This window comes from Schistocerca americana, chromosome 2 (assembly GCF_021461395.2).
Source record: "Schistocerca americana isolate TAMUIC-IGC-003095 chromosome 2, iqSchAmer2.1, whole genome shotgun sequence".
Taxonomy (NCBI): Eukaryota; Metazoa; Arthropoda; class Insecta; order Orthoptera; family Acrididae; genus Schistocerca; species Schistocerca americana.
Genome location: NC_060120.1, coordinates 888,899,942 through 888,924,425, shown reverse-complemented (window position 1 = coordinate 888,924,425; position 24,484 = coordinate 888,899,942). Strand labels below are relative to the sequence as shown.

Below are 24,484 nucleotides of genomic sequence, written 5' to 3'. Positions count from 1 at the left end.
CCTCTTTCCTGATGAAGCAACTGTTGGTTGCGGAAGCTTGAATTTTGTGTGTATGTTTGTGTTTGTGTGTCTATCGACATGCCAGCACTTTCGTTTGGTAAATTACATCATCTTTGGTTTTTAGATATATTTTTCCCATGTGGAATGTTTCCCTGTGTCATTTTACATTGTCGAATGCTTTTCCAAGTTGATAAATCATATGAATGTGTGAAAGTGTCTTGATTTTTCTTTAGACTTGCTTCCATTGTCAACTGCAATGTCAGAATTGCCTCTCTGGTGCCTTCACCTTTCCTAAAGCCAAACTGATCATTTAACACATGTCCAATTTTCTTTTCTATCCTTCTGTGTATTATTCTTGTCAGCAACTTCGACGCATGAGCTGTTAAGCTGATCGTGCGATTATTCTCGTACTTGCCAGTTCATGCAGTCTTCGGAATTGTGTGGATGATATTTTTCTGAAAGTCAGGTGGTATGTTCCCAGACTCATACATTCTACACACTAACTTCAGTCCCCCCAGGGGATCCACAACTCTTTTGTGGATACGTGCATAGCGAGCACAGGACCCCGAGCTAATGTGGCCCTCCTTCCTTTCCAGGCTGCATATCTTCCCATACCGGATCCTTCCCCATCTTGCCCCCCCTCCCCTCACCTCTGGCTCTTTCCTTCCCTTTCTCCCCCTCTGGGAGTATGGTTTGTGCCTACGTCCGGAGACGGATGCTTGAAACTGTTACAAATTCCTTGCTTTCTACCCTTCGTCCATCCTCTGTCCTTCTCTTTTCCTTACCTCTTCTCTTTGCCCTTTTGTCCGCTGCGGCGTTTGAGACCCCTCTTCTTTCCTTTCCCTTTTTTTTTCCTCCCTGTGCGTGTCTGAAGGCCGACCCACGCATTTCCATGCGTAGCCGGCGACGGGGTAACGCGTAATTCCCCACCCCGGGTAGACAGGTAGGACACGTACGTACCCCCTGGTAACGGCCAGGCCCAGGGAGGGGTGACTACCCGAGCTGATACCTTCCCGGAAGTGCCGATTGGTCCCTCTGTCCATTTGTCGGGAGGTGTGACCTCAGAGAGGGCCCCCACAAGGGAGGAGCGTGCCATTGGAGACGCCGGTAATCATGGGGGATTCTTCCGCAATGGTTTCCTCACCTTCCACTATGTCTGCTCGCAAGCGTAAGTTCACTGAGTCTCAGCCACAGACAGTTCTTCCATTGTTGCCACAGTTCCTTGTTGTTTCTTGATCTGACGAAGATCACGACTTCTCCACGGTCAACCCTTTCATTATTCAGAAAGGTGTCAACGCAATTGCAGGTCCTGTAAAGTCTTGTTCCAGATTATGGAATGGCACCTTGTTGTTACAAACAGTCAGTGCCCTCCAAGCACAAAAATTGCTGCGTACTTCACTGCTCCACATCTTCCCTGTCTGGGTTGAACCGCACCACACTGTAAATTCCTCGTGTGGAGTCGTTTATACACGCTCCCTCGATGGATTGTCTGACGAAGAAATTCAGCACTACCTGTCTGACCAGGGCGTAACGGCTGTTCATAGGGTGATGAAAAGGGTTGACACGAACATCATTCCAACCCGTACTGTCTTCTTGACATTTGACAAAGTTCAACTCCCATCGAAAATCAAAGCAGGCTATGAGATAATTTCCATTCGCCCTTACGTCCCAAACCCTACACGTTGCTATCGGTGTCAGCGGTTCAATCACACCAGCCAGTCCTGTTCCAATCCGGCCAAATGTGTTACATGTGGCAAGGATGCCCATGAGGGTGCTTGTCCACCTCCATCCCCTCACTGCATCAACTGTATGGGTGACCACGCTGCTTCCTCTCGAGATTATCCCATTTTTAAATGACGAAAAGCTCATCCAGGAAATAAGAGTGAAGGAAAAGGTGTCGACCTTTGCTGCTCAAAAATTATTCGCCAGTCGACAGCCCACCATGCCTCAGACAGGAAAATACAGCACTGTCCTTGCTTCTCCTCGGCCAACAAAGGAGGCGGCCACGCAGACTTGTGACCTCACATTTAGTACCACGGTTGTCAGATCGGCCAGTGCAAAGATCGCCCGTTCAACCTCACCACTTTCGCCTGCCCACTCTATGGCTCACCCTTCATTGGGTTCTGCTAAATCTCGAGCCCACAAGTCAGACACCAAGACTTCGAAAAAAGAGCATACTCGTGAAGATTTTTTACGTACCCCGACTTCACAACCATGGGTTCCTCCATCATCTAAACATCACATTTCCAAGAAGGCTAATAAGAAACCCAGTTCCTCTCCTTCTCCGCCCAGGCGTGCCTCATCTACAGCACCACCTGGCAGAAATCGCCCTCGGCCGTCTTCTGTGTCGCCGAGGCGCACTGCTGGCGGCCGATCAACCGGCCGATCGCTGGTGGCAGGAGCTGCTCCTGAACAACCTACGGATCAGGATCTTCTGCCTTCGGCTGAATGCCATTCCATGCTGTTGGTCGCAAGCTCTGAGCAGTCGTTGAGTTGACGGTGACCTTGGTCACATTCCTCCATTTTCAGTTCACCCCATGTCCATTATCCACTGGAATATCCGCGGCATTCGAGCCAATCGGGACGAATTGTCGATCCTCTTACGATCCTACTCACTGGTCATCTTCTGTCTTTAGGAAACAAAGCTGCATCACCATGACCGCTTTGTTCTCCCCCATTTTCAGTCCGTCCGATTTGATCTCCCCTCTGTTGAAGGCACTCCAGCCCATGGAGGACTCATGATTCTTCTCCATGATACTCTCCATTATCACCCAATCCCCTTAAACACTTCCTTCCAAGCTGTCGCTGTCCGTCTTTCCCTTTCTGGATATAACTTTTCTCTTTGTACTGTATACATTCCATCGTCCACACCAATGGCACGAGCTGATCTCCTTCATCTTCTTGGTCAGCTTCCACCCCCCTATTTGCTGGTTGGGGACTTCAATGCCCACCACCCGCTTTGGGGATCTCCACATCCTTGTCCACGTGGCTCACTATTGCTAGACATCTTCCATCAAGCGGATCTAGTTTGCCTGAACACTGGGGTCCCTACATTTTCGTCTGCCTCCACGACAAATCTCTCTCATTTGGACCTTTCGGTCGGTACCGTTCCGCTAGCTCGGCGCTTTGAATGGTTCGCCCTTGATGATACACACTCGAGTGACCACTTTCCATGTGTCCTTAGACTGCAGCCTCAACTGCCATATATGCACCCGCGACGCTGGAAGTTTGCCCAAGCCGATTGGACACTTTTTTTTGTCTCTAGCGACGTTCGATGACCGTCACTTTCCTAGCGTCGACGATGAGGTTACACATATTACCGATGTTATTCTTACAGCTGCAGAACGTTCAATACCACGCACCTCCGAATTGCCCCGGCGCCCCCCAGTTCCTTGGTGGAACGAGGCATGCCGTGATGCAATACGTGAGCGGTGACGTGCTCTCTTCGCGTTTTCCACCATCCTACTTTGGCCAACTGTATCCGCTATAAGCAGTACCGTGCGCGATGCCGTCGCGTCATCCGCGATAGCAAGAAGGCAAGCTGGAAATTCTTTATTAGCTCATTTAACACCTTCACTCCCTCCTTGGAAGTTTGGAGTCAGCTTAGACAGTTATCAGGCGCGCCTAGTTTCTCCCCAGTCTCTGGGCTCACTGTCGCGCGTGATAAGTTAGTGGACCCCGTCGCAATTTCTAACTCCTTGGGTGCACACTTTGCTGAAATTTCGAGCTCTTCAAATAACCCGCCAGCTTTTCTCCCGAAGAAACGTGCAGCGGAAGTGCAACCTCTTGCTTTCTTCTCTCAAAATCGCGAAAGCTATAATACTGTTTTCTCCATGCGGGAACTCCAACATGCAGTCTCTTCTTCTCGCTCCTCCGCCCCAGGACCGGAAGGTATCCACATCCAAATGTTGCTGCATTTATCAACCCATAGTCTGTATTACCTCCTTCGCATTTATAATCGAATTTGGACCGACAGTACTTCTCCAAGACGATGGCGGGAAGCTATCGTCGTTCCTGTTCTGAAACCTGGAAAGGACAAACATCTCACCTCTAGCGATCGCCCCATTTCTCTCACGAGTAGTGTATGTAAGGTTTTGGAGCGAATGGTGAATTGCCGTTTAGCTTGGTGGCTGGAGTCCCGCAGTCTTTTAACATCTGCCCAATGCGGTTTCCGAAAGCATCGTTCTGCAGTTGACCATCTTGTTACTTTCTCCACTTACGTCATGAACAATTTTCTCCGGAAACGCCAAACAGTAGCAATATTTTTTGATCTGGAGAGAGCATACGATACCTGTTGGAGGACAGGCATCCTCCGCACACTGTTCTCTTGGGGCTTTCGAGGTCAGCTGCCCCTTTTTCTTCCCGAATTTATGGCAGAGCGCACATTTCGAGTGCGGGTGAACACTACTCTCTCCCGTACTTTCTCCCAAGAAAACGGGGTACCCCAAGGCTCCGTGCTAAGTGTTGTACTGTTTGCCATTGCAATAAATCCAATTACGGATTGTCTCCTTCCTGATGTCTCGGGTTCCCTCTTTGTGGACGATTTTGTGATCTTGTACAGCTCTCAACGGACCAGCCTTCTTGAACAACGTCTTCAAGGATGTCTCGATCACCTCTACTCTTGGAGCATCGAAACCTGCTTCCGTTGTTCTCCCAGTAAGACCGTTTGTGTTAATTTTTGGCGACGTCAGGAGTTTCTTCCACCCTCCTTACATCTAGGACCTGTCAACCTTCCGTTTTCGGATGTCGCTAAATTCTTGGGTCTTACGTTTGACAAAAAACTGTGCTGGTCCTCCCATGTTTCCTATCTTTCGGCTCGCTGTCTGCGATCCCTCGGCACCCTCGGTGTCCTGAATGGTACCTCCTGGGGAGCGGACGGAGTGGTCCTTCTCCGCCTCTATCACGCCTTAGTGCACTCGAAATTGGACTATGGAAGCATAGTTTACTCCTCTGCTCGGCCGTCTATTCTTCGTCATCTCGAACCACTGTGGATTACGTTTAGTGTCTGGAGCTTTTTACAACAGCCCTGTGGAAAGCCTTTATGTTGAGACTGCTGAAACTCCGCTGTCCAATCAGCGAGCAGTCCTTCTGAGTCGTTATGCTAGCCATCTGTCTTCCATGCCTGCAAATCCAGCCCATGGCATTTTTTTCTATGCCTCCTTTGATGTAGGGTACGCAGGCCGCCCCTCCTCCCTACTACCACCGGGAGTCCGCTCCATTCTCCTTCCTTTCGCTTTCCTAAAACCTTCTAGACAACTTGGGGTACAGCACCGCCTTGGCTCCGTCCCCGGATCTGCCTGCTCCGTGAGCTTTGTCAATTTCCCAAGGATGGTACCCCTTCACTTGTTTATCGTCAGGCATTTGCTGCTCTATGTGCACAAATGAAAGAAGCCACATTTATTTACACTGATGGCTCGAAAACATCGTTCGGTGTGGGGAGTGCCTATATTGTTGGCGACGCCCCAAATCAATTTCGGCTTCCCAACCAGTGTTCGGTTTATACTGCGGAGCTTTACGCTGTTCTCCAGGCTGTCCACTACATCCGCCGCCATCAGCGGATACAGTATGTTATCTGCTCAGATTCTCTCAGCTCTCTCCTCAGTCTCCAAGCTCTTTACGCTGTCCACCCTCTGGTCCACCGGATTCAGGACTGTCTGCGCCTGCTCCACCTGGGGGGCATCTCGGTGGCGTTCCTCTGGATCTCGGGACACGTTGGTATCTGTGGAAATGAGGTGGCCGATATAGCGGCCAAGGCTACAGTCTATCTTCTTCGGCCAGCTATTCAATCGATTCCCTTCACCGATCTACGGAGCGTTTTATGTCGTCAAGTTGTTCTTTTATGGCACGCCCATTGGTCAACACTTCCCCATAATAAATTGCGGGACGTGAAAGCTCTTCCTTGTGCTTGGACGTCTTCCTCCCGAACGCGTCGTCGGGAGGAGGTAATTTTTACTAGACTCCGGATAGGGCACTGTCTTTTTAGCCATCTACATCTTTTAAGCGGCGATCCTCCCCCACTCTGTCCCTACTGCTGTCAGCGGTGGACGGTAAGACACCTTTTAATTGAGTGCCCCTATTTTACTCCTTTATGTGCCCGTCTACAGCTGTCGCCTGATATATCGTCAATTTTAGCAGATGACACGCGCTCGGCCGATCGCGTTCTCGAGTTCGTTAGTGCCAGTGAAATGGCGTCAGTCATTTGAAGCTCCTTTTTTTTTTTTTTTTTTTTTTTTTTTTTTTTTTTTTTTTTTTTTTTTGGGGGGGGGGGGGGGGGGGGGAGAGAGAGACAACCAACCACTTTCTGTAGTGGATTTTTAAGCCTTCATTCTGCTTTTAGTTTCTCCAATTTTTTGAGTTTCGTTCCCATTGCTGCTGGTTTCCATTTTCGGTTTTTGTTGTTTCCTAAGTAACGGACCGGGCGCTAATGACCATAGCAGTTTTGCGCCCTAAAACCAAAAACAAAAAAAAACTAACTTCAGTAGTCATTTCGTTGCCACTTACCCCAATGATTTTAGAAATTCTGGTAGATTTCTGTGTGTCCTACTCTTAAATTCTGATTCTAATATTGGATCCCCTATCTCCTCTACATTCACTCAAATTTCTTGGTCTATCACATCGAACATACCTACCCCCTCATAGAGGCCTTCGGTGTACTCTTTCCACCTATCTGCTCTCTTCTCTGCATTTAACAGTGGAATTTTCATTGCACTCTTAACATTACCAACCTTCCTTTTGATTTATTTGAATGTTGTTTTGACCTACCTATATGTTGAGTCGGTCCTTCAAACTATTATTTCTTTTTAGCTATCTTCACATTTTTCATGCAGCCATTTCATACTAGTTTCCCTGCACTCCCTACTTATGTTATTTCTCATTCTGCATTCCTGAATTTTCCTGACCATTTTTATACTTCCTTCTTTCATCGATCAACTTAAGCATTTCTTCTGTTATGTATGGTTTCTTCACAGTTAAGTTCTTTGTATGTATCTTATTCTTTCCAACTTCCCTGACTGCCATTTTTAGAGATGTCCATTCCTCTTCAACTGTACTGCCAACTGAGCTATTCCTTATTGCTGTCTCTATAGCCTGAGAACTTAAAACTTAATTTGTCATTCCTTAGTAATTCCATATTCCACTTCTTTGCCTATTGATTCTATTTGACTAATGGCATAAACTTCAGCCTACTCTTCATCACTACTTCATTGTGATCTGAGTCTATATCTGCTACTGGGTACACCTTACAATCCTGTATCTGATTTCAGAACCTGTTTGGCCATGATGTAATCTAACTGAAATACTCCTGTATCACCCTGCCTTTTCCACATTCGTCTCCTCCTCTTGTGATCCTTGAACAGAGTATCAGTTATTACTTGCTGAAATTTGATACAGAATTCAATTAGTCTTTCTCCCCTCTCATTCCTTGTCCCAAGCCCATATTCTCCTGTAACCTTTCCTTCTACTTCTTCCTCTACGACAACTGCATTCCAGTCCCCGATGACTACTAGATTTTCATCTCTCTTTGTGTACTGTATTACACTTTCAATATCTTCATATACTTTCTCTCTCACTTAATTTGCGATGTTGGCATGTATACTGTCAGTGCTGGTTTGCTGTTGATTCTGATAGGAACAACCCTATGACTGAACTGTTCACAGAAACGCGCTCTCATTCTCCTGTTCATAACAAATCCTTCTCCCCTTATACCATTTCCTGTTGCTGTTGATATTACCCTGTACTCATCTGACTGGAAATCCTCGACTTCTTTCCATTTCATCTCACTGACACCTGCTTGCTACATCTAGATTGAGTCTTTGCAGTTCCCTTTCCCGTTTTTTTGAAAACTTCACTACCCTGCTCAAGCTTCTATCATTCCACACCATGAGTCATGGAACATGATCATTTCTTTGTTTATTCATTCTGCTTTTTGTGGTCACCTCCCCTTTGGCAGACCCATTCCAAATGGAAGACTATTCCGGAATCTTTAGCCAATGGAGAGATGACGCTTCATCAATTACAGGCCACATATCATGTGAATGCACATTATGTCCCTATAATGCAGACAGAGATTCAGGAACCAGGTTTTAAATTGTAAGACATTTCCAGGGGCAGATGTGGACTCTGATCACAATCTATTGGTTATGAACTGTAGATTGGAACTGAAGAAACTGTAAAAAGATGGGAAATTGAGGAGATGGGACCTGGATAAACTGAAAGAACCCAACGTTGTAGAGATCTTCAGGGAGAGCATTAGGGAACGATACACAAGAATGGGGGAAACAAAATAAATTAGTAGAAGAATGATTAGCTTTGAGAGATGAAATAGTGAGGGCAGCAGAGGATAAAGTAGGTAGAAAGACGAGGGCTAATAGAAATCCTTGGGTAACAGAAGAGCTATTGAATTTAATTGATGAAAGGAGAAATATAAAAATGAAGCAGGCAAAAAGGAATACAAATGTCTCAAAAATGAGATCGACAGGAAGTGTGAAATGACAAAGGAGGGATGGCTAGAGGACAAATGAGGATGTAGAGGCTCATCTCACTAGAGGTAAGATAGATACTGCCTACAGGAAAATTAGAGAGACCTTTGGAGAAAAGAGAAGCACTTGCATGAATATCAAGGGCTCAGATGGAAACCTAGTTCTAAGCAAAGAATGGAAAGCAGAAAGGCGGAAGTAGTATATAGAGGGTCTATACAAGGGCGATGTACTGGAGGACAATATTATGGAAATTGAAGAGAGTGTAGAAGAAGATGAAATAGGAGATATGGTACTACACGAAGAGTTTGACAGAGCACTGAAAGACGTAAGTCAAAACAAGACTGCAGCAGTAAGCAACTTTCCATTAGAATTACTGACAGACTTGGGAGAGCCAGTCCTGACAAAACTCTACCATCTGGTGAGCAAGATGTATGAGACAGGAAAAATATCCTCAGACTTCAAGAAGAATATAATTATTCCAATCCCAAAGAAAGCAGTTGCTGACAGACATGAAAATTACCGAACTATCAGTTTAATAAGCCACAGCTGCGAAATACTAGCACGCTTTCTTTACAGACGAATGGAAAAACTGGTAGAAGCCATCCTCGGGGAAGATCAGTTTGGATTCCGTAGAAATGTTGGAACACATGTGGCAATACTAACCTTACGACGTATCTTAGAAGAAAGATTAAGAAAAGGCAAACCTACATTTCTAGCATTTGTAGACATAGAGAAAGCCTTTGACAATGTTGATTGGAATACTCTTTCAAATTCTGAGGGTGGCAGGGGTAAAATACAGGGAGCGAAAGGCTATTTACAATTTGTACAGAAACCAGATGGCAGTTACAATAATTGAGGGGCATGAAGGGGAAGCAGTGGTCGGGAAGGGACTGAGACACGGTTGTAGCCTATCACTGATGTTATTCAATCTGTATATTGAGCAAGCAGTAAAGGAAACAAAAGAAAAATTTGGAGTAGGAATTAAAATCCATGGAGAAGAATTAAAAACTTCGAGGTTTAATGATGACATTGTAATTCTGTCAGAGGCAGCAAAGGACCTGGAAGAGCTGCTGAACGGCATGGACAGTGTTCTGAAAGCAGGATATAAGATAAACATCAACAAAAGCAAAACGAGGATAATGGACTGTAGTCGAATTAAATAGGGTGATGTTGTGGGACTTGGATTAGGAAATGAGACACTTAAAGTAGTAAATGAGTTTTGCTATTTGGGGAGCAAAATAACTGATGATGGTTGAAGTAGAGGATATAAAATGTAGACTGGCAATGGCAAGGAAAGCGTTTCTGAAGAAGAGACATTTGTTAACAGAGAGTACAGATTGTGTCAGGAAGTCTTTTCTCAAAGCATTTGTATGGAAGTGAAACATGGATGTTAAATAGTTTAGACATGAAGAGAATAGAAGCTTTCAAAATGTGGTGCTACAGAACAATGCTGAAGATTAGATGGGTAGATCACATAACTAATGAGGAGGTATTGAATAGAATTGGGGAGAAGAGGAGTTTGTGGCACAACTTGACTAGAAGAAGGGATCGGTTGGTAGGGCATATTCTGAGGCATCAAGGGATCACCAATTTAGTACTGGAGGGCAGCGTGGAGGGTAAAAATCGTAGAGGGAGACCAAGAGATGAATTCACTAAGCAGATTCAGAAGGATGTAGGTTGCAGTAGTTACTGGGAGATGAAGCAGCTTGCACAGGATAGAGTAGCATGGAGAGCTGCATCAAACCAGTCTCTGGACTGAATTAGTTGTTGTTGTTGTGGTCTTCAGTCCTGAGACTGGTTTGATGTAGCTCTCCATGCTACTCTATCCTGTGCGAGCTTCATCATCTCCCAGTAGTTACTGCAACCTACATCCCCCTGAATCCAGTAAAATATTTGGGATTAAGTTCTGTTTAATGTGATTTTCTGATGGCACAGGGTCTTTATCTGATGGAACTGCGGAAAAGAACGAGAACTGCGGAAAAGAACGAGAACTGCGGAAAAGAACGAGAACTGCGGAAAAGAACGAGAACTGCGGAAAAGAACGAGAACTGCGGAAAAGAACGAGAACTGCGGAAAAGAACGAGAACTGCGGAAAAGAACGAGAACTGCGGAAAAGAACGAGAACTGCGGAAAAGAACGAGAACTGCGGAAAAGAACGAGAACTGCGGAAAAGAACGAGAACTGCGGAAAAGAACGAGAACTGCGGAAAAGAACGAGAACTGCGGAAAAGAACGAGAACTGCGGAAAAGAACGAGAACTGCGGAAAAGAACGAGAACTGCGGAAAAGAACGAGAACTGCGGAAAAGAACGAGAACTGCGGAAAAGAACGAGAACTGCGGAAAAGAACGAGAACTGCTCAGATGGCCCAAGCTAGCACAAAGGAAAGAATGGAAAGCTGAAAGGTGGAAGGAATAAATAGAAGGGGAAATAAACTTCAAGATAACTTTGTAGAAATAGAAGAGGAAATACATTATGGTGAGATGGGAGAGAAGATGATATAAGAATAATTTGACAGAACATTGAAAAGCCTAAGTAAAAAAAAGTCCCTAGAGTAGATGTCATCACCCCAAAATGACTGAAATCTTTGTGAGAGCCAGCCATGATGGAAGTGTTACACCTAATGTGAAGGATTTGAGACAGGCACAATATCCTCAAACTTAAAGGAGAAAACGCTGCAAACCATTGCATTAATCAGTCATGACTGCAAAATATTTGCATGATCTGCTAACAGAAGGATGGGAAAAATGCTGAAACTAACCTCCTGCAAAATAAATGCAGGTTGTGAAGAAATGTAGAACCATAAGAAGCAATAATTACCCTATGACATAAATTGCAAGAAAGACTGAAGAAAGGTGAACTTAGATTTATAGCATTTGTGAATTTAAAGAAAGCTTTTGACAAAGCCAACTAGAATATGCTCTCCAAAATTACATAGGCAACAGGTATAAAATACTGGGAATAACAGATAATTTGCACAGGAATGAGTTGGCCATCATAAATTGAAGGACATGGAGGGGAAGTGGCAGTTCAAAAGTGAGGCAGGACTTCAGCATATCCTCAATGTTACTATATTTATTCATGGAGCAAACACCAAAAGAAACAAAGGAAAAATTTGGAAAAGATCAGTTTGGGGAGAAGAAATAAAAACTAAGACATGTGCTGATTTAATTTCACAAGAGATGGCGTAGAACTTTAAAGAGCAGTTAAGTGAAATGGATGGTGTCTTGAAAAGAGGGTACAAGATGAACGTAAAGAGAAGTTTTTCAAAAGTAATGGAATTTAGTTAAATTCATCAGATGTTGCTGAAAGAATAAGGAAATGGGACACTAAAAGTAGATAAATTTTGCTATTTGCCTAGCAAAATAACTAACAAAAGCTGAAATAGAAAGGATGTAGGATACAGACGGATGACAGGAAGAAATGCACCTCTGAGGAAGAGGAATTCATTACATCTAATATAAATTTCTCTGAAGTGCATCAGTGTTTGGAAGTGAAATGTGGGTGATGCATGAGTCAAACAAAAAGAGAATAACTACATTTAAAAAAATGTAGTGCTGGGATGGCAGCAGCCAGGGAAGTTACTTTAGTATGCAACATTATTGATAGTAACTGCTCCAATTCTATTTAATTTTATTTCCAGTAAGTTCCATAATCATCATAAAAGTGGTAAACAATGCACAGAGACAAAGAGAAATCGAACCTGAATAAAGAGAGCATGTTCCTAACTATTTGAGTACAGATAAATGATCCATACTATGGCATTATTTCAGCATCTGTTTGTGTAAGAATATTTTATAAAACATTAAAATACAGGTCTCCTACAAAATCAACATAACTCAAGAATGATACATAATACCCAGGGTGTTTCAAAAAGAACATACGTATTTTGAATGCATATATTCATCAAACTTTAAGACATATGAATACAAAACTTTACGCACACATTTACAAACCTCTCAAGTTCAGATTACAGATGTTCAATGTGTCCTCCATCAGTGACACAAACAATATCACATCAATACTCAAATTCCTCCCATACTCGGGTACGCCCATCCTTCTTCACTGATGTTATGGCAGTGCGGGTCCAGTTCAACTTTTCCGGGTTCTGTGGGAGTGGTGGTACATAAACATTGTCTTTAATGAAACCCCACAGGAGGAAGTCAGAGGGTTTCAAATCCAGTAACTGTGGAGCCCACCTGAGACTTGTTAAATTGCCAGCTCCTTGATGACTGATCCAACGGTTCAGTAGGGTTTCATTCAGATATTAACACACTTGACGACTCGAGTGAGGGGGTGGTGCGTCTTGTTAAAAAATGAAGTTGTCTTCAAGCAGCCTCAGAAACAACCAGTTTTGTAACATAGTGAGATACTGCTGACTGTTAACCATGTTTCTGTCAAAGAAGAATGGGCTGTAAACAGATGATCAGGATACATCGCACAAAACACACATACTTTGGACTAATCTCATACATGTTCAGTGGCTGCACATGGGTTCTGCAAGCCCCAAATTTGGATGTTCTGCTTATTTACCTGACCACTAACATAGAAAGTCTCATCACTGAACATGATGCGTTGTGTGAAAGTGTTACCATTGTCAATAGCATCGAGAATCTCATTACAAAATGCCACACATTTGTGTTTGTCATCAGAACACAGAGTTTGTGACAGCTGTGACTTGCACGGCCTCATAACCAACCATCATCTCAAAACATGCCAAATTGTTATTCTAGGCAGTTGTAACTCCCGACTGGCATGACGAATTAATTTTGAAGGACTATGTTGGAAAGCATTGTGAATTTGTGCAACATTTTCTTCAAAAACACGAGGGTGGCTGGGACTCTTTCCTTTACATACGCAATCTGTATCCAGAAACTGTCGATACCATCTGTGAATGTTCCAGCCAGTTGGAGGATCAACTTGGTACCTCAACTTGAAACATCTTCGCACTGTAAACATGGAATTGCACTCCTCAACTTGAGAACACACAATGATTTCTGCTGCGGAGGATTTATTTTAACATATGATGGTTACCAAGCAAAACAGCAGACAGCTGACATCTAGCGGCTATTAATATAAACTAGGCTATGTACTCACTTCTCCAATAGCCGAGTTGAGACACAGCGATGGATAGTTTGGGCAAAATAATACTTTGTAAGATGTATATTCTTTTTGAAACACCCTGTACATTCACATTTGGCAATGAAGCTATTGCATTCAACTATAGACTCTTACTTTCTCAAAAGGGCATTAATATTAAATTTTCCTGGGGGTTATTTGTAGGCAGGTACTTTCTCTTCATACAGTGTAGCAAAACACACACAAATTTTTATAGGAACTCTAATACTGGAATTGAAATATTTTGTTAACACATACAAGTCTTGGATGCAGAAAATTTTGAGCTACTAGACAGTAACACCAGATTCCTGAGAGGTTGGTGTTTGAAAATGTGAATGATTATGCAATAACATTCTTCTTCCTGATTTCAAAAATGTAGTAAAAAGATTCTATGATCTGGCAATATAATACAGAAATAGGTCTTCAAAATGATACAGTTTCAAGTACATGTGGTTTCATGATACATACATACAATGTACGCACGCGTGTGTGTGTGTGTGTGTGTGTGTGTGTGTGTGTGTGTGTGTTTATTTATTTATTTATTTATCTATCCACATTCCGTGTTTTGATTTCAGGCTTGTCGAGGAGAGGAAGTGGATCCTGGTGTGAGGTTAGTTCGCTCAAGAACTCAGACTGACTCATCCCAAGAGGCGTACAAAATTCCAACACATGCGGATTTTTTAATTGCTTACAGCTCTGCTGAAGGTAAGCATATCCTAATATTTTTAAGATGTTACCTACCAGATAGTTGCTATATACTTCCATGTGATAAAATTTTCTGTTCTTATCATCATGTAAATAAAATTACAGGCTTTTATTCATGGCGAAACCCTGAAAGTGGTACGTGGTTCATCCAGTGCTTGTGTGAAGAACTTATGGCCCATGCTTCCACAATGGATCTCCTTAGGGTTCTAACACGTACTGCACGGAAAGTTGCAGTGGAATTCGAATCATTTAATGATGTTGTTTTATGGCAACATGAAAAGAAGCAAGTTCCATCTGTCACGACGATGCTTATACGAGATGTGTACTTTCGTCCTAAAAAATGATCATTTTCATAGTTAATTTATACAAAATCATCACAATGTTGCTCAAATTCACTTCAAAGCTTCATAGAAAATTGGGTGTTTGATATAATTTGAGAATTTATATTGGAACAATTGCCACCTGCCATGACATTTTAATACGTGTGTTCATATAAAACTTGTGATCCTAAATGCGTGATCTCATTTCGTTTTTCTGGCTGTGAATAATACAACTTGATTGTGTAAACAAATTATACAGCAACAGAAATATTTATTCAAATGAAATGACTGAGGAAATAAGTTGCTTTTGCCTATTTAGATTTTTATTCAGAATCTTTCATGAGGTTACCCTCGTATTACCATTAGAGAATTTCGTTGTTTTTTCCTTTTTCTGTGTAAGATCAACTATTATTATAGAAACTGTTTAAGTTTTGATTGTTAAGCTATGTCTTTAATAAAGAAATTTTGAAGAGTTTTTTAAATCTGATTTTTCAATTCTATCCCAAAATACTCCCTAATTCTACAAACATCTGCATGGAATAAATGTAAGTACTCCTTCATAAAGATCTCAGTGATAACAAGGAAGGTGTGGCTGAGCGGTTCTAGACGGTATAGTCTGGAACTGTGCGACCACTACGGTCGCAGGTTTGAATCCTACCTCGGGCATGGGTGTGTGAGATGTCCTTAGGTTAGGTTTAAGTAGTTCTAAGTTCTTGGGGACTGATGACCTCAGAAGTTAAGTCCCATAGTGCTCAGATCCATTTGAACCATTTGATAACAAGGAAAATTTATAAGCCTGTTTTCATAGGTATCCAAATTGAAAATACCTTTCCCTTGCACTGAATGTGATAGTCTAAACATGTATAAAGTCTTACATCTACATTTAATAAGTGTGTAAATCAGTTGTGAACTAGAAGCTGAAACATCTGAATTCCCAGAACAAAAGCTATAATCTGGTAGATAACTGACACACACACACACACACACACACACACACACACACACACACACACACACACACACACTTGACAAAAAGAAGCAAAATGCAGTGACTGCCAAAGAACAGTGTTTTCAGGAAACACAAAAGACTTCCTACTTCCTTTGTATGGCAGATAATTCAAATTCCTTCCCATCATAGATTTATGTTTACATGAGGAGTATATTTCTGACAATCCCTGAACTATTTAGCTTTTCTTTTTCTAGTCACAACGTAAAAGAATTTTGATTCACCAAGTTCCGCAGCTGTTTCCACGGATCCATAGAGTTCTGCTTCTGTAGAGTTGAATGTACATATATTATCATAATGCAGCAGTATGCCTTAATACTGACATAAATGAGAAAAGAATTTAAAGATTGTTTGTGACTGTGATTACAAGAGATGTGACAGTAAACAAAATTCTGAAAGCAGTTAAAATGTCATAAGCTTAAGTTCTGTTATGTCCCATCTAAATTCTCTGAATGTACATATAAAGAAGTTCTCCTCTGCATTTTTCATATCTGTTATATTCTTGTAGAACGGAAGATATTAGTTTTCTTCCAAAGTCCGTCAGAAATCCTATTTGAACTGTAAATCAATGTCTTTCACTTTTCTTCCTTTAAGGCTCTGCCAATTCAGATAACACTTGATTCCACAGACCAGTAGGTTTGCCCTGTCTGCATATCCCTCTTTCCGACCAGTGTCTATGCTGTAGGCACTTTACTTCTTACTAGTGTGTTTCCAAGTTTACTTCTGGTGGTAATAGCTAGTTCGACTGGGCCAAATCTGAAGTGTGTCTGACTGGGTGGCTTACTGATATAAGCAACTGGATGCTTCCAATACCAACTGTCAACATCTGTTATTAATTGTAAAGTTATTTCTTTGTCTTTGAACACTTCACTGTAGTCACTGAGGACCTTACCTGTTCATCCAAAATTGGGGCCACAGAAGCAGCCTCCAACCCGTATCAACCACTTGTGATGGAACAGAGGAAGGCCATGCAAACGGCTGAAAACCAACATACAGAAAATACGGCAAACTCCCATTCGGCGCCGACCTCTGGTGGCCGAGCGGTTCTAGGCACTTCAGTCTGGAACCGCGCGACCGCAGGTTCGAATCCTGCCTTGGGCATGGATGTGTGTGATGTCCTTCGGTTAGTTAGGTTTAAGTAGTTCTTAGTTCTACGGAATGATGACCTGAGATGTTAAGTCCCATAGTGCTCAGAGCCATTTGGACCCATTCGGCACTCACTGCCAGGTGGTCTGAACATCATGGAGATTTATGAAAGCTAAAAGTGATTCTGCAGTGCCTCAAACCATGGATGAGAGCCGTCGTCATTGTGAGGCCTGCAGGAGACAGGGAGAGTTCAACTCTCAAATGTCAGATTTCAGGAAGGTCACAAGTGCGGCAGCAGAGCTCTTGGTTCCTTTCTGTATTCATGCTTTTGTCCCAGACAATCTCATGAAAGCAGTCTTCAAGGGTTTCCCAAAAGTGCACAGATCCTGACCTCTTAAAGATCTGGAGGAGAGGACAACAGATTTGGTGTGTGTGTGTGTGTGTGTGTGTGTGTGTGTGTGTGTGTGTGTGTAGTGGTGGTTGTCCAATCCACCTTTACTCCAGGTAGTAGCCAATAAGAATCAGCAGAAAAAAGGAGCCTGTTTTTGGTGAAGAGGTGGCAGATACTCAGGTCAGTGTTGTATGTCTATGGAACAAGGAAGGCTTGCCCCAGTGTATTTGCTGTCAAGGACTTGAATATGTGGAGTGCTGCTATACTTCACTGAGGCAGGTGTGAGGTGTGCAGGCAAATATGCTAGTGTAAGATGTTCCTTGTCCAAGAGACACCCTCCCAAGTGCAAGAACTGTGAAGGCCCACACAGCACAAGCTACTGTGGCTGTGAAGTGCCTTAGGCTGCGGTACTGTGCCAATAAGGAGTCCCACTCAAGGAGGAGGCTGACCTTAAATACCTAGGTCCAGGTGCACAGATGCCTGCCAGGCCATCTAATACGGCAACAAGTGTACGATCATACAAGGGCAAGCACATCAGAGGAACAGAGATTGACCTCCCAGGTGGAAAATCCACTACCCTGACGAAGACGCCATCACCATGACAGGCATGCACTATTAATATTATCTGCACTGACATTGTGCACTTCCAGGTGACACAATCTGCCATGGCCAATTAAGACCTTGCTGCAGTTGTTGCACCAGTGTTCACAGCATTTGAACAAGTCTCACTCTTGGCCAAGAGGCTGTGAAGAGTTTGAGGCAGTAATGTTCACTGCCCAAACAACACAGCCATCTACACAACAGGCAGTACCATAAGATTACTCCTGATGCACTCCACATTCAGAGTCCTGATGTCAGGCCAGCCGAGGTCTACATTGCACTGTCGGCACCACTGCCAGTTGCAAATGACAAAACACCTGACGTGAAAACAAAGGAGACAAACAAAATAAAGTGAAGGCACACAAAAATTTACACAAATTTGTATTGCGGAATGGGGAGATGACACCATGTGGCAGTTTTCCACAGCCAGGGGCTGAAAAGAAAATTGTGAAAAACCTAACACATCAGTGTAAATTACTGTTTACAGGTGTGCTCATTATGAAGTTCTAACCATTTCTGTGCAGTGATGCAGCACAAAATACAAGAGTTGATGATTTAATCATACCTCATACATTTTGCTGTTTCTGTTCCAGTGAAAAGGATTTGCTATTGTTTTACAGATCTCTCCCTTCTGGTATTGATTGTACATGTATTTTGTCAACAATCATGATTATGGAGCAAATAACACTCTCTTTTATGCAACAAATACAATGTAAATGCTTTCCATGCACTCAGAAAGATGCTATGCAAAGAAAAACGCACTTGTATGGCTAAGTAACAGCCAGTGTGCTGCTGTACTTTGTTTCACAGTAGCACGCAACAGTGACAACTTCATGAAATTCACACTCAGGCTCGAAACTAATGTTCATGAACCAATAAGATGGAAAAGCAGTGTTATTCACACAAGACATCATTTACACAAAATTGGCATCATCAAATCTTGTAGATAATGGCATTTGTTTAGGGTATATGAAGTTTTGCTACTTCATCATGCAATGGATTCACTCAGTTTTTTTTTGCAACCAGAAGTAGTTACAGACTTAGGCACCTGTAGCCTATTTTGCTGGTACATTTTTGGGCAGTTGCAAGCTGTTTTGTTCATGTATTAAAAGTGTAATCAATAGATGGCAGTAAAGAGCACAAAGTGGCGGCAACAATTCATTTTTGAGAAAAAGCAGATTCATTGCAGTTGTCAGGAATTATGTACCTCATTCTGCTCACTATTTGTCTAACTTTAAAATGAAGTTTCTGCCTTACAAAAACACAGAGGCTATGTAACTCGATGAAATACAAAATGCCATTTACACTTACCATAACACAAGAAGCAATGGGAAACAATTCAGTGAGGAAATTATACTAACATAAAGTAAACCTGCCAACTGTCAAGAGCTATCTAGGAAAATGAACACTGCAACAAACAAAATATTTGGGTTTGTACGGATAAAAATGGGAATAAAGTTTGATGAAGAGTGTGAAAAAGTGGTAATAGTGAGATTAGAAAAAAAATCAAAAGTTCTGGACATGATGAACAGTTTAAACAGCCAAGTAAAGAAATATCTAGGATAACATGGAAAACTAGGACTTTATCTTAAAAATTGCAACTTTCTGAAATTCAAGAAAATTAACAAATAATTGCAGAAGTTTCTATACTTCAGGAACAAACTGAAGGGTTACAAAGCACAAAGTATGAAAGAGCTAGAATCGGTTTCAGTTACACTTGGGTATGAAATACTAGCAAAGTATATTCATTAACTGTTAAATTGGCTTGAACAAAGTCATAAATTGGAATAGGTTATATGACCGTTTTCTGGAAATTGTCTTAAATGATTGTCATTTTATGCTACTAACATCTTTTTTCCCTCTTGAAATTCAGTATTCTTCTATAAAAACAGAAATGAAATTGAAATAATCTGAAAGCCCGCTAAAATGATCCATTTGAGGCATGTGGTGTCTGTGACACTACTGGCTAGCTCACAGCTCCTGTCCTGGTGCTAATTCACAGTGATGTTTTGTTTTGGATTTATGCTTTGGAAAATGGGTTACAAATGGTGTGTCATACCATAGCATACAAATACGCCTATAAAAATTCCTGAAAATTTTGCATAAAATGCAAATCGCACCACATCGATGCACAACTTAATTAAAATTGTGTTGTAGTGTAAATTTAACACCAACTTACATCTGAGATATATGCTCTCCCACTGTTACAAAGAAGGATAGCATCATTCAATTAAATTAAACTCCTAGAGAAAACTTTTTTTTTTTACCATTTAAACCTCCATTGTTCGATAGCTGAGTTGTGAGAGCAATAGAGTGTCAAATTTTACGGGTTGATGTCCTTAGATTGCTGGTTCAAATCCAATATGAAAGAACATTTTAACTTATTTGTAAAATTACTTGAAAGTCCTCTCATACGAAAACCAAATCAGTCACACATCTTCACCAAACTGATTAGAAACAGAATATTATTATTTTCTTCACTTTCTCAGACGTTAAGCCCGGTTAAAAATGGAGTGACGCGGACCTTGATCAAGCGTCACTTCCTTTTAACTGTACGGTATGTGTTATATTGCATTTAGGAACTTTCGGGTAATTGAACATGTATCAATAATTACGGATTTCTGTAGTTGTATATATATGTTTGGATGTAGCTGTATTGCATTGATGTACTGGTGGATATTGTGTGGTATGACTCCTGTAGTTGATAGTATAATTGGTATGATGTCAACTTTATCCTGATGCCACATGTCTTTGACTTCCTCAGCCAGTTGGATGTATTTTTCAATTTTTTCTCCTGTTTTCTTTTGTATATTTGTTGTATTGGGTATGGATATTTCGATTAGTTGTGTTAATTTCTTCTTTTTATTGGTGAGTATGATGTCAGGTTCGTTATGTGGCATTGTTTTATCTGTTATAATGGTTCTGTTCCAGTATAATTTGTATTCATCATTCTCCAGTACATTTTGTGGTGTATACTTGTATGTAGGAACGTGTTGTTTTAAAAGTTTATGTTGTAAGGCAAGCTGTTGATGTATTATTTTTGCGACATTGTCATGTCTTCTGGGGTATTCTGTATTTGCTAATATTGTACATCCGCTTGTGATGTGATCTACTGTTTCTATTTGTTGTTTACAAAGTCTGCATTTATCCGTTGTAGTATTGGGATCTTTAATAATATGCTTGCTGTAATACCTGGTGTTTATTGTTTGATCCTGTATTGCAATCATGAATCCTTCTGTCTCACTGTATATATTGCCTTTTCTTAGCCATGTGTTGGATGCGTCTTGATCGATGTGTGGCTGTGTTAGATGATACGGGTGCTTGCCATGAAGTGTTTTCTTTTTCCAATTTACTTTCTTCGTATCTGTTGATGTTATGTGATCTAAAGGGTTGTAGAAGTGGTTATGAAACTGCAGTGGTGTAGCCGATGTATTTATATGAGTGATTGCCTTGTGTATTTTGCTAGTTTCTGCTCGTTCTAGAAAGAATTTTCTTAAATTGTCTACCTGTCCATAATGTAGGTTTTTTATGTCGATAAATCCCCTTCCTCCTTCCTTTCTGCTTAATGTGAATCTTTCTGTTGCTGAATGTATGTGATGTATTCTATATTTGTGGCATTGTGATCGTGTAAGTGTATTGAGTGCTTCTAGGTCTGTGTTACTCCATTTCACTACTCCAAATGAGTAGGACAATATTGGTATGGCATAAGTATTTACAGCTTTTGTCTTGTTTCTTGCTGTCAATTCTGTTTTCAGTATTTTTGTTAGTCTTTGTCTATATTTTTCTTTTAGTTCTTCTTTAATATTTGTATTATCTATTCCTATTTTTTGTCTGTATCCTAGATATTTATAGGCATACGTTTTTTCCATCGCTTCTATGCAGTCGCTGTGGTTATCCAATATGTAATCTTCTTGTTTAGTGTGTTTTCCCTTGACTATGCTATTTTTCTTACATTTGTCTGTTCCAAAAGCCATACTTATATCATTGCTGAATCCTTCTGTTATCTTTAGTAATTGGTTGAGTTGTTGCTGCCAGTAGTTTTAGATCATCCATGTAGAGCAAATGTGTGATTTTGTGTGGGTATGTTCCAGTAATATTGTATCCGTAATTTGTATTATTTAGCATGTTGGATAGTGGGTTCAGAGCAAGGCAGAACCGGAAAGGACTTAATGAGTCTCCTTGGTATATTCCACGCTTAATCTGTATTGGCTGTGATGTGATATTATTTGAATTTGTTTGGATATTAAGTGTGGTTTTCCAATTTTTCATTACTATGTTTAGGAACTGTATCAATTTAGGATCTACTTTGTATATTTCCAATATTTGTAGTAACCATGAGTGCGGTACACTATCAAAAGCTTTTTGGTAATCAATGTATGCGTAGTGTAGCGATCTTTGTTTAGTTTTAGCTTGATATGTCACCTCTGCATCTATTATCAGTTGCTCTTTACATCCTCGTGCTCCTTTGCAACAGCCTTTTTGTTCTTCATTTATAATTTTGTTCTGTGTTGTATGTGTCATTAATTTCTGTTTAATGACTGAAGTTAATATTTTGTATATTGTTGGTAGGCATGTTATGGGGCGATATTTAGCTGGGTTCGCTGTGTCTGCTTGATCTTTAGGTTTCAGATATGTTATTCCGTGTGTAAGCGTATCAGGAAATGTGTATGGGTCTGCAATGTAACTGTTAAATAATTTAGTTAGATGTGAATGTGTTGAGGTGAACTTCTTTAACCAGAAATTTGGTATTTTATCATTTCCAGGGGCTTTCCAATTGTGAGTAGAATTAATTGCTTGGGTGACTTCATGTTGCAAAATTATCACTTCAGGCATTTGTGGTATCATCTTGTATGTGTCTGTTTCTGCTTGTATCCATCGTGCATGCCTGTTATGTTGTACCGGGTTTGACCATATGTTGCTCCAGAAGTGTTCCATGTCTGTTATGTTAGGTGGATTGTTTATTTTAATGTGTGTGTTATCTACTGTCTGGTAAAATTTCTTTTGGTTTGTGTTGAATGTTTGGTTTTGTTTCCTTCTATTTTCACTTTTTTTGTATCTTCTGAGTCGTTTGGCTAATGCTTGTAATTTCTGCTTCTTTTCGTCTAATTGCTCTGTCGCTTCTTGTTGTGAGATTTTACCTAACCTTTTTCGTTTTTTTTTCCGAGATTTCATTTCTTATAAATTGTGTTAGCTGTCCGATGTCTTTCCTCAGTTTTTCTATTTTGATCTGTGGCCTGTGTTGCCTTGCTGGTTTTGTGGGTTTCTTCTGTGTGTTGGTTGGTTCTGATCTCTGCCTAGTGTGTATATTTAGTGTAGTGAGTGCTCCTATATAAACCAGTAGTTGTAACTCTTCCATAATTGTGTTTTCATTTATTTTGTTGTGTATGATTGTGTTGATAGTTTTTATTGTTGTTTCGACTTGTGGGTTATTTGGTGGTCTATGCAAGAATGGTCTAATGTCTGTATTTGTGTCTTTGTATTCTATATATGTTAGCTGAAATTTTTCTTCTATATCTAACATCTGTGTCACTTCGTGTTCTACTTGTGCTTGTTCTGGTGGCTGTCTTAAGATTTCGTTTTCCTCTGATTGTTTAATTGGTGCGTGTTGTTCTTTGTTTGTTTGCTCTGGGATGTTTGAGTCCATTACTGTATTTTCTTCTTCTTCTTCTTCTTCTGATTGCACATTATTTTGTTCCAGTATTTGTTGTACTTGTTGTTTGATGTTTTCTAATTCTGACTGGGGTATCCTGTTATTTTTTATTATTACACGGATCTGATCAGCTAGTCGTTGTTCCATTAAAAATTTTAATTCTGGGTATCTGGTAATAAATGTTGTGTATACTTGTGATCTGTATCCAGTTGTGTTGGTTCCTAGGTTTGTTGCTTGGTAATAACAGAACATGAGGTGTCGATTAACTTCATCTGACCATCTCATCCTCTGTCTTTGTTTTCCTTCTAGGGTGGTTGCAGAAAGCATATCCTGCAAAACACCTCTATTTGGATTTAAATCATTTTCCAGTTGGCTAGCAGTGTCGTTACCATTGTGGGCGGGCATAGGGTTCAAGCGTCGTCCCCGATTATTATTATTATTATTATTATTATTATTATTTCCTTGCTGTTTACATGCACTTACGTTGGCAGTCACTGTTCACACGCTTTACATTCAAAAAGATATTTTCTAGATTAATGTGATCACACACTTTTTACTTTATTAGAAACAATGTTATCTTCGTACTGTCCAGTTAGGATACTTATTGTATAAACTTTTATAGCTCATCATGTTACATAAAGATGAAGTAAGTCTGCTTCAGATGCCAATGTCAGTTTACACTGAGACACACAACAGCACTTACGCCTGTGTCACCAGCATGTTTTATATGCTTTGTATCTCTCCATATAACCTTATTGTCCTACACCTCATTATATTGTGGGTGTTTGGTGATAACTTCACTACTAGCAATGCTTTCTGAAAAAAATTGAGTTGTTTGTTCACATAGTAAACGCGTTTATACTCCATTGTCCATTTCTCAGACTAAGAATTATATGAAGCTGTAGATAATACATACCAAATCGAAACAACTGGTACAATCAGTTCTTGCTAATGCTATTTTTATATTTTGTATAAAACTTTAAATGTATGTATCCTTTCTGGGATTCGAACATGTGACCTCTTTATCTGCAGCTGGATACATTATCTGTTGCACCACTGAATGCCTGCTGGAAACAGTTTCTCTGCTGCATGTCTTCTACAGAGGAAATCACCAAGTTTTGCTAAGAATAAACT

The 24,484-nt window shown here is 41.0% G+C and overlaps 1 protein-coding gene across 2 annotated transcripts in view; it reads left to right on the top strand.

Moving 5' to 3' along the window:
- Nucleotides 1–15,042, top strand: part of LOC124593965 (caspase-1-like) — a 150,348-nt gene extending 135,306 nt beyond the window's left edge. Inside the window, exons 5-6 of one of the 2 annotated variants that reach the window (XM_047132312.1) lie at nt 14,168–14,297; nt 14,403–15,042. In XM_047132312.1, the coding sequence (XP_046988268.1) occupies nt 14,168–14,297; nt 14,403–14,641 (369 nt within the window). In that variant the 3' untranslated portion in view covers nt 14,642–15,042. The remainder of the gene's footprint in view (nt 1–14,167; nt 14,298–14,402) is intronic. The other variant, XM_047132313.1, reaches the window with a different exon arrangement.
- Nucleotides 15,043–24,484: the final 9,442 nt, after the last annotated feature.